Source organism: Podarcis liolepis (assembly GCF_965112155.1).
Source record: "Podarcis liolepis genome assembly, chromosome: 4".
Lineage (NCBI taxonomy): Eukaryota > Metazoa > Chordata > Lepidosauria > Squamata > Lacertidae > Podarcis > Podarcis liolepis.
Window position 1 is genome coordinate 60,198,449 of NC_139558.1, and position 11,031 is coordinate 60,209,479.

Consider the following 11,031-nt stretch of genomic DNA (forward strand, 5'->3'; position numbering starts at 1 on the left):
AGTTACGCACACATACCAGCCACATGAATCACTTTCGGAGTACTTATATTCAGTGACAAATTTATTTTGTAGAACAATGACATTTCTCCATATTAAAATCTAGTAACGCTACAAAAGTCGGTTTAATGAGTTTTTGTTACTAATTTTTTAAAAATAGGACTTGGAACTAGCCATCTCATTTCTGATAGCTAAACAACATATTTTTAAGCCTTATTCTGTTCTTACTAAATGTGAGGGGAAAGCAGCACATGAACACAGGGCTTGTTCCTGTAACAAATCATGCTTTGGTATCACATCTGGACTGACCCACCATCTGTTTGAGGCAGAGGGAGCAGCTGGTGTTCACTATGGTGGGGACTACAGAAGGCAGAAATCAAATTAGGCCCTGAGAAGGAGAATTGGGGCAGATGAAGATAGGCGAGCCTTAAACAGAGTAACTAGAAGTTGACATAAAAGTGGCAGATAATGCAAAGAGTCAAAGATCAAAGGCTGCAATTTGATGATACATTGCTACACATTTGTTTATACTCAAATAGCTGGATTCTAATTTTTTCATAAATATTTCATTCATATCTATTGTATCCAGAGTTTAGTTACCCTGAGGCGGTATTTTTTGTTATCAGAGTTTGTATATTATTTATTATTAGCACCCACCCTTCACCAGCTGGTTTCAGTTCACGGTACAACAGTGTTAAAATTATAAATAATTTATTATTATTATTATTATTATTATTATTATTATTATTATTATTATTATTAAAAGTGGTTAAAATAATTCACAGCCACAGGTATAGGGTGGGTCTTGTATAACTGACACTAATTTTGATGTTTATTTTCTTTGATTTTTAGCTGATTCTCATGCTCTTTAGATTAATGCTTCATTCATTAGGCACTGGCTCTTATGACTGAGATTTGTTAATAGACTTGTTTTAAACTTTATAAAAAATGGAAAAGATATTACATCATTTTTAAGTTAGGAAATAAATATTTATCTTGAATTTTTTAATGCTTACCATTTCCCTTTTTAAAAAACTTTATTTGCACATAAAAGTCCAGAGGAAGTTAGCAGTCAGTTTTGGGTTTTTTTATGTGCCCACTCACTTGGCTGGAGAGGCAGCCCACCTTTCCATATAAATCTAGCCAATTGATTGGCTGTACAAAAAAAAGTTATTAAAATCTGCACATAGTCATAGATGGAAAGTAGCCTTTCTAGACTGTGGCCCAAATCCTTTGCTGTTCTATCCAGGCTGATATATCTTTAGCCTGTTATTCTGGAAGATAGGGTACATTTAGCAGTTTGCTGGCTCCATAAAAGCCTCAGTTTTCTTCTCTTTCATGATCATTTCCAAATGGTGACACACAATACAATGTATAGTAGTGAATACCAAAGAGAGAGGGGTGTCCCTCTTCCTGAGATGATGATGATAACCAGTATCACAGTAAACTCTATTTGAATTACGTATTTGTTAAGGAAGGCAGACACCAACATCAAGGGCTTGCTTTCCAGTTTCTGCCGCCGTTCCATGGCTTCAAGTTGGGGCAGGGGATAGGACAGCCATGGTGCTTCAGTTTGTCCCTGACTCTGTGCAGCCCATTGTGCCCTCCCCCATTCTTTTCAATGCCTGTATTGGGACATTCTATTAACTGTAATCCAGCCATAGGCAAACTTGGCTCTCCAGATGTTTTGGAGCTATAACTCCCATCATCCATAGCTAACGGGACAAATGGTCAGGGATGATGGGAACTGTAGTCTCAGAATATCAGGAGGGCCGAGTTTGCCTATGCCTGCTGTAATCTATCATTTGTGTGAGGAGGGGCTTTCACGCAACACTTTATAGGGAAACAAAAGTACAAGGTGCTGATTTGTTCAGGAAAAAATAGCTGAGCAAAAGACTACAGAGCTGTGTAATGCGCTTCTGTTTTTGCTTGAATACAATTTTGGTACCTTCAAAATACTTTTGCTGATTTTTTTTTCTTTTTTTCTTCATAGGAATTAAGCATGTACAATATGATGAGAAAAGACTGAAAAAAAGAAATCCTCAGCTGCAGAAATCTACTAGAAGAATATGAATATGTTTCCTCTGGAACCATGTTTTAAATAAGTCAATCTGGATCATCTTCATAGATGCATGTGCATACCGCAGCAGAGATGCATAAAAATGGAACTTTTAGTTCTCCACAAAAACTTAATGAGAGAATCAATCAAGGACTACTGCACCTGTTCTGCATCACATTTTGTAGGCAACAGTAGACTTGCTTATTAATCTGAGTCTCAGTTCACCAATAACAAGTTAGTCCTTAAAGTGAATAAAAAGGGAGCCTTTGTGGATACTTGTATTGAACATGACTCATGGAGAAGAGCTTGTCTCTGAGATGCACCAGGATTCCGTTGTTCTAACTTACCTAGAGGGATTACTAATGCATCAAGCAGCAGGAGGTTCGGGTTCTGCGGTTGACAAAAAGCCTGTTGGGCCTGGTGCAGAAGATCAGAACTTCAGGGTTTCTGGAAATACATCTCCCAGCTGTCAGAGAGATGGTTCAGTTGCTAACACACATACATATCAAGGTTCTGGCATGCTGCATCACAAAAAGGCAAGGCTATTGCAGTCGTCTGAAGACTGGAATGCAGCAAAGAGAAGACGCTTGTCTGATTCTATTGTGGATTTAAATGGGAAAAAAGAAGCTTTGCTAGCTGGCATGGTTGAAAATGTGCCTAAAGGCAAACAGGATAGCACATTACTGGCCTCTTTGCTTCAGTCATTCAGCTCTAGGCTGCAGAGCGTTGCTTTGTCACAACAGATTAGGCAGAGCCTCAAGGAGCAAGGGTATTCCCTTAGCCACGATTCTCTGCAAGTTGAGAAAGACTTAAGGTGCTATGGTGTTGCATCCAGTCACTTGAAGACTCTCCTGAAGAAAAGCAAAGCAAAAGATGAAAAGCTGGAGACTGGTCTGCCTGAGCTAACAGCTAATCTGGTTAAAGATCGGTTTATAGAATCTTCGCATACTGGACAAAGTGGTTCCAAGGTGATGAGTGAGTCGCTGTCATGTGCTGCAAGATTACAAGCTGTTGCAAGCATGGTGGAAAAAAGGTCTAGTCCTGCTACGTCTCCTAAACCCAGTGTGGCTTGTAGTCAGCTAGCCTTGCTTCTTTCAAGTGAAGCGCACTTGCAGCAGTACTCCAGAGAACATGCTATAAAAGCACAAAATGCAAGTCAAATTGCAAGTGAGAGACTTGCTGCTATGGCAAGATTAAAAGAAAGTGCTCCGAAAGATGTTGGCCATTTCAAACTGTCAAAAGGAATTGAAAGCCATCCTAATGGTCAGGTAAGATCTTCAACCAAATCAATAACCAACAAAAGCAATATGACACATTTTCAGAGTCCTATGGGGGTAATTCATTCATCTCCTAAAAGCATAGGCTACAAAACAACAATGGAAAAAAATCATTTGAAACCACCTACCAACAGTAGTTTACTTTTACATCTCCTTAAAAATCACAGTGCTACTAAGCAGACTAAAGGATATGAACAGAATGAAAGGTCCAGTATTTTTGAGGAGAGTAGTACACCAACTACAGTTGATGAGTATTCTGACAACAATCCAAGTTTTACAGAAGATGACAGCAGTGATGATGAAAGTTCTCATTCTAATTGTCTTCCTATAGACTTATCTTTCAAACAGAAAACAAATAAACCAGATACTGTGCAGCCAGCTTCTCTAGACAACTTAACCCAATCCATACTTCACAACTGGGATTCAAAAGTTCCTTGTCTAGAAAATGTAGAAGAGAAAAGTCCCTCTAAAAATGCAAAACTCAATCCACATCAGAAAGTAACTTTGCTTCAGTTATTACTTGGCCATAAAAATGAAGACAATGTTGAGAAAATCACAGAAACTGAGAGTGCATTAGTTTCAGCTGATGTGACAAAATTTAATTTAGCAATGGGTAACAGAACTCCTATGACAGATTGCTCTAGTACAAATCAAATTACTCCAATAAACACTCCTCCTCTGCTAAATTCTACACAAGCGGATTCCCCCATCAACCTTTCACACCATTCTCCTTTATTGGTCAAACATAACTCACCACCATACACTTGCATCATACAGCCTGAAAGACTAATTAATCCAGCTTCTAAACACTTGATAGATCTTACAGTACACAAAGAAATTCAAGGAACTAAACAGAGCCGAAATGAAACTGTACAAACAAATCCATCTTTTAGTGCAAGCAAACTTTTGCAAAACTTGGCTCAATGTGGGATGCAGTCTTCCATGTCAATAGATGAGCAAAGGCAGACAGGCAAACAAATGATGACTCTAAACCCAGAGAAACCAGTTGGATTGATAGATGGATTAAATAGCTCCCTGATTACTAATGCATCAGGTGCACTTGAAGAAAACAAAATTGTCAGTAGTCAGCCTCTACCAGCTGAACAAAGATTTCCTAGTTCAGAAATCCAGAATCTACTTGAAAGACGCACTGTCCTCCAACTGCTTCTGGGAACCTCCAACAAAGGTATGACTGAAACAAAGGAGAGGATGCATTCAAAAGAAGAGAGTTTACAAGACCCGACAGAAAAGGCTTTGAATGAACAAATATTGACTGTAAAAATAAAAGCTGAACCTTCTGAGGAATCAAATGCCCTTCAGAATCCAAATGCACAGCAAGTAAGGGAAAGTGTTAGCAAGAAATATCATGGAATAGCTCATTCATTAGAGAGACATTCAGCTACTTCTCCAGCATCAGAGGAATTTAAACCCAACCCTCTCTCACCTCAAGGCTTTTCTTTTTCAAAGAATGGCCTACTAAGTCGATTGCTGAGGCAGAGTCAAGATAGCTATTCTGCAGATGAACTGGACAGGAGCCACAGAAATGCGGAACAGACTTTTGTGGAATCAAAAAGCCCCAGCACAGTCCCAAAGAAGAGGAAGCTGCATCCTGAACCTTCAGAAGGTCATTTGAAATTGCTAAAAGGTAACAAAGGTAACATATCTGATGCTGCAAACAATCATAAGTCTTCTGCAGATGCCTTGTATGGTCCTGGACTCAACCAGAAAGAATTGAAATTTAGCAGAACTGATGTTGAATTAAAATACCCTTCAGGTCACGGTTCAAATAATGAAAGTGAAAATAGGAGTTGGTCTAGAGAAAGCAAAGGATTTAACGTGTTGAAACAACTGCTTCTGTCAGAAAATTGTGAAAAAGACGTGCCTCAGCATAGGAATAATTCAGCAGTAACTGATGGCAAAAAGAAAGGAACAAAAAGTAACCTCACAAATAACAGCAAAACTGAATTCAGTGTCCCTTCAGTACATACACTAATGGGGAATCCTGGACAGCAAACCAATTGTTTGGATCACCGAACATTTCAATATTCAGTTGCAATGAGGAGTCCTGCCAGTTCTCCCTTCACTGAACATTTGGGAGGCACAGTTTCATCAAAACCTGAATGTGACCAGTTTAGTGTTTGCCATGTACCTAGAGAAAGGGGGCCTATAAAATGGGTCATCACAGATACGGACAAAAATGAACATGAACGAGATTCCCCAAGACTGACCAAAACTAATCCTATATTATATTACATGTTACAGAAAGGTGGGAATTCCATTAATATTCAGGAAGCACATGGCAAAGATGTTTGGAGTGATACGTCATTTACAGAACATTCATCTGTTGTCACATTTAAGAAAGAGTTATCGCCTGTTGCAGAATGTAAAATGCCATTTCATAATGTAAGAAATACTTACAGTAGTCATTCAAGTAATAAAGTGTCCCTTCAACACAATGTGAATGGAAATGTATACGGACTCTTAGACAAAGTATTAACAATTAAAAAAGAACCAGAGTAAATTATAATCATATTAGAAGTGTTTACAGTCAGGTTTAAATCTTTGCTTTTTTTTTAAAAAAAAAGTGTTGTATAAATCTAGCATGATTTGAGAAAAGCATGGTATAACTGAAACATGGTTTTGTTTGATGAATTTTTCTGCTGATATTTAAAATACATGTAGCAATTTTTTATTTTTATTTTTGCTTTACAGGAAATTTGTCACCAGGCACCTATCATCACAAGTTGTTAGTTACATCAAAATTCATAAGAAAACTGACTGCTGGTGTTTGTGCAAAGGTTTAAAACCATGTGGTTCAGCTTCCTGATATGTTTCCAAATCATACAAATGATGGCAGATGATCTTCCTGTGGACCTTAGATGTATATGATTTATTCTTATTTTAAAAAAAATTATTATTACTTTGTATTATTATTTCTTGAATTTGGTCAGTCGCTTTATCATGCCTAGGGCAACCCAAAGCAACTTGCAAACAAAAATCCCCACGTAGATACATTAAAAGACATCCCAATTCTAAAAGGCCAGAGATAGCTAAAGGCCTGGTTATAGACAAAAGTTTTTGCCTGGCGCCTCAGGATTTATTCCATTCCCTTCACCAGCAAGTCCCAGTTAAAAACATGGCAGGAAGCTGAACCACATGGGTGGAATTATTTACAAATATCTGAGCCAGTGTAGGGGGGAAATACAGAGGTAGCAGCAATTATTCTGGGTTATGTATTATAAAAAGGTACTTATTTGGAACTACTAGTATTACACATGCAATGCATAAAGCTGACACTGCTGGCAGAGTGTTTTGCAGCATTTCATCCTGTCGCATGATATATTTTCCTTTTTGAAACTCTTAAGCACTGGGGCAGTATAATTTTGTGTTTTCATACATGTATGAAATGTGAAGAACCCTCTTTTTTGTAAATGGAACACCAAGACCAAGGCATTAGTCTACTCTAGCATATTAGTAATCATCCTCAGTGTTAACCGGAGAAATGTATAGAAATGAAACCTTTGGGTGATTCCTAATGGCTTTTGATTGCATTTTAATATCTGGGAGAACCACAAGAAATATATTATGTATATTCTCTAGTTGCATTTGGAGAATGCCTTCCCTAGACACTCAGCTGAAATAAATATAAAACCTGGGCTATGAGTTTATAAAGCTAGATTTGCAAAATCCTGGTAGCAAAATATAAGTCCCTCACCCACTTTCATTTTCTCCCCATTTATGCTTGGTCAAGGAACACATTAGTGAACTTTGGATTTTCCAGAATCAATTTTGCGTTTTGTTTAAGAGAGAAAAAAGAATAGGTAACGCATCGCATTGACATCTTTTCCCATCAGCTCAGTCTTGCTTTACAGTATGAGCACTACTGAAGTACTGAAAATGCTGACATGTTTAAAGGACTTTTTGGTAAGAAGGTGGCATATGTATTGATATTAGTGGTCAGTGAAAAGATCGTTTGTGGTAAATTAATTAATATTTAATAAATCAGAATTAAGGGAGATGAAGTATTGTAAATTGAAAGAATGGAATGGCAGTTTTTAAAAGTTGTGTTTATCACTCTCCAACTTCTTGGACAAAATTTACCTAAGTAGGATATTTTGAGTTTGTACTGAATTTTAGTTTCAGTAAAACCTGTGTCTACTGCAGTGCTTTTAAACATGTAGCAGTCTAACTCAGAAGATCAGTTAAGCTGTGATCCTACACGCTAGGGTTCTAGAACAGGATTCCCCCACCCATGAGCCATGTTGATGAGTGGGTATGGCTGCAAAGCCTAATTTGACTAATGGGCCCAATCCCCTGCCCCCCAAAAACCCTTATACACACATGGGAATAAGTCCCATTGATTTCTGTGGTACCTACTTCTAAGTGGCATGTATAGAATTGCACTGTTTGTTAAGTTGGGTTTTGATTACTTCACTTTTCTGTATAATTTACTATATGTTTTTAAAAATTACACTATTCTGAGCTAAAAAGTTTATTGCAGCACAGTTCAAATGTGTTGAAGTATTCCATTGATTTTGAGGGGATTTTTTTTTATCAATGTCCTAGAAAAAAAAATCAGACAAGTTCAGCGCATCTCAACTCAATGAGTGATTTTAATTATGGTGAAAGCATATATATTATTGCTGACTGGATAAAGCTTTTACATACAAGAAGATAAATATTTTCAACCAGATCTTGTTTTACCTTCCATCATAAGCTCGGCATCAGTTGTGAAGTTATATAATTCAAACTTCTTTATTTTGTCGCTGAACACCTTTTCTCTTTGCCCTGGTAGAGAAATGTATTAGAAATATTTGTTCCAGCTGTTAGTCTACAAAGTATCACAGCTTTATTATTATTATTAACATAATATAATTAATAATAATATTTAAAAAGTGAGTGTGAGAAAGAGAGTGAATGACAAACCAAGTAGATTCATAGCCCTGGAGGAAATACAAATTTGTCTTTATAAGAAAATTCCAGTGCAAATTGGCATGAAAAAATTGGCTGAAGCTCTGCTGTATCCCACCATTTAGTCATTCTATTCCTGTTGCCAATGGCGCCTTCAGGTGTACTTTAATTTCATGACAAACAACTGTTACCTTATATCAGGGATCGACAACCTCTGGCCCTCCAGGAGTTATTGGACTATAGATCCTGTCGCCCCTGACTGTTCGCCATGCTATTGGGACAACATCTGGTGGGCCATAAGTTGTCTTTGTCTTATACTATCTTGGTATAATCATAGACACTGCATTTCTATATTCTAAATTAGGCAGAAACTCTAGTGGATGGTGGGCTTTTCATCACAGATGCTAGAGGTGAAAATTCTGATAGTTAACAGTTTACATATTCCTCTTGGGAGTTATTTGCACAAATATTTTAAGAGCTCAGCTTACCTGTATTTATAGACAAATACACATTGCAGATTAATTTTCCCCATAGTGAACCTTATACTGACAGCAGTTCAGTTGGTACATTTCATCTCAGTAATATATTTCATTGACACCACAAATCTCAATAACGGGGTAGAACACATTATTTCAAAAAGATTTTAGATATGTAATTACCTGCCTTAACCAGTAAAATGTAGTTTAGGAAACAAGGTGGGGCAAGACCATGCTTTGCTTGTAACCATGTTACATAGTTCTAAATACAAAGCACACACCTGCCAGGTATACATCAGTGTAATATGTGACACAGGATCAATTTATACATTATGATGCATAGCTATGTGCTTAAACCTGAGACTTTGATCTGCCCCAATTGTGTGTAAAATAGGGGACTGATGGCAACATGCAGGTACACCTACACTTAGCCCCTTGCAGTTCTCCAAAGGCTTCTTTCAGGACTTTAATCCATCAGTCTACCTGGAAGAGGAAGAAGAGGAAAAACTAAAGGGAGGGGGGTGAGTTCTGGGTTTCTCAACCACTTACCCATTTTCATTCAAAGTGGAGACCCAGCCCCCATTTTACATGAGTGGAGGCAGATTTAAATTCATGGGCCTGCAACTTTTGTAGTTGTAACTAGAGACCTGTGCTGTCTTCCCACATAGTATGAAAGAGGAAAAATATGGACCTGTGTCAGAACATTTCTCTCGTTTCATTCTGTAAAGGCAAACACAAATTAGAACTTCAGAAAAACATGGGCACTATATTTTACTAGAGAAAATGACTTAAAGCAGCAATCCTTTCCTCACTTAGAAGTAAACCCAATTGAGCACAGTGGGTCTTGCATCTAAATAGACATGGGTAGGATTGGGTGGCACATTTGGAATCCTATGCATGCTTACCTGAAAGAAAATCTGATGGAATTCAGTAAAACCTCTGAGCATGTTTAGGATTACCCTGAAAACCCATTTCTGTAAGAGCAGTTCATCTCTGAAGATAGAACACAACAGTTTGAAAGGGAAATCAGCCATGTATTTACTTCTTAAGCTATATATTTTTTAAAAATAGATTATAAAGTGCTTAATTTACATTTTTTTGAAATAAATGATTTAAGTTTCCCCCAGCAAAACATCAGTGAAATGTGATAGAGCAGTCATTAATGACAACAAAATGTTGCCAGTTTATCTCTGCTACATTTTAGTTGAGTGAACTGGTAAGTTATATTTTATATATATATGTATATGTATACATATGTAAATATATAGACTTGTTACACATACATGTTGAAATTGATTTTTAAAAAAGTGATGTAAATAGTGGTTTCTTTAATGAAAAAATACATATTTTGTATTCTATCTAATGCAAAGGAAAAAAACATTTTAATCTTTTTGTTATGTATATTCCATATATTAAATGTAAATATGATCACATAGGTTTAAAAATTTTTGCATGTATGTATACAGTTGCAAGTCTGGAAGAATGTATAGAAAATGTTTTATTTAATATTGTAATTACCTGCTGCATGAAAAATGCATGGGAGACCCTGTGCATCTCTGCAATGGCAAATATGTCTTAAGTCAAGCCAGATGTTTATCAAACACAATTGTATTCTGTTTCTGGACATGACTTCTGCTGTGGTATTTTAGCTTTGTGAAAGAATGTGCTTCAAATGAAAGGGTCTGGGGGGAAAGTCAATCTTTTTTTCCTTTTCATTTTTTAAAACGTAAAGAGCACCTCCCCACCCCCAACAGCAAACATTAACGTTTTGTTATTCCATTTCAAACCACTGCAATTCTATTCTGGTATTGCTAGATGTGCAATACTGGTTTCGTTACCACACACAAGAATTCAGGGGTTTATGCAATCTTTTCGTTGTGGAGTTTCACTAATTTAACTGTTCTCATTTTTATTAGGAAATGATTTATTCATGTGATGTCACAAAACTGTACATACTGCAGTGTGAGGGTTTTTTTTTAATTCTTTCAGTGTTTACTTCCTACAGAAAATTTGAATAAATGACAAAAATGCATTGACTTTGAAGTTCTAATCTATTTATTGTCCAGCCAGTAAGTAGGCTAACAATGCTTGCTCAAAAGTTCCCCTGATGGTGTGTGTTTGCTTGAAGATCAGCGATTTCTATTCAGTTACAGCTGTGCATATTTGTGGTAGCCACACGCATAAGTCCCAGGTATAGGCTATACATACAATCCATACCGCATCCCATTCCTCCTAGATCAGGAACTCACAAGCAGTCCAACTCATCCCATGTAATCACATGGAGTCCACCCAGAGTAAGAACTTGGCCTGT

The 11,031-nt window shown here is 37.1% G+C and overlaps 1 protein-coding gene across 2 annotated transcripts in view; it reads left to right on the forward strand.

Annotated features, from left to right (window-relative positions):
* Positions 1-10,756, forward strand: part of NRIP1 (nuclear receptor interacting protein 1) — a 79,164-nt gene extending 68,408 nt beyond the window's left edge. For both annotated transcript variants that reach the window (XM_083500694.1, XM_083500695.1), the window contains exon 3: positions 1,991-10,756. In XM_083500694.1, coding sequence (XP_083356820.1) covers positions 2,344-5,853 — 3,510 coding nt within the window. In that variant the 5' untranslated portion in view covers positions 1,991-2,343 and the 3' untranslated portion in view covers positions 5,854-10,756. The remainder of the gene's footprint in view (positions 1-1,990) is intronic.
* Positions 10,757-11,031: the final 275 nt, after the last annotated feature.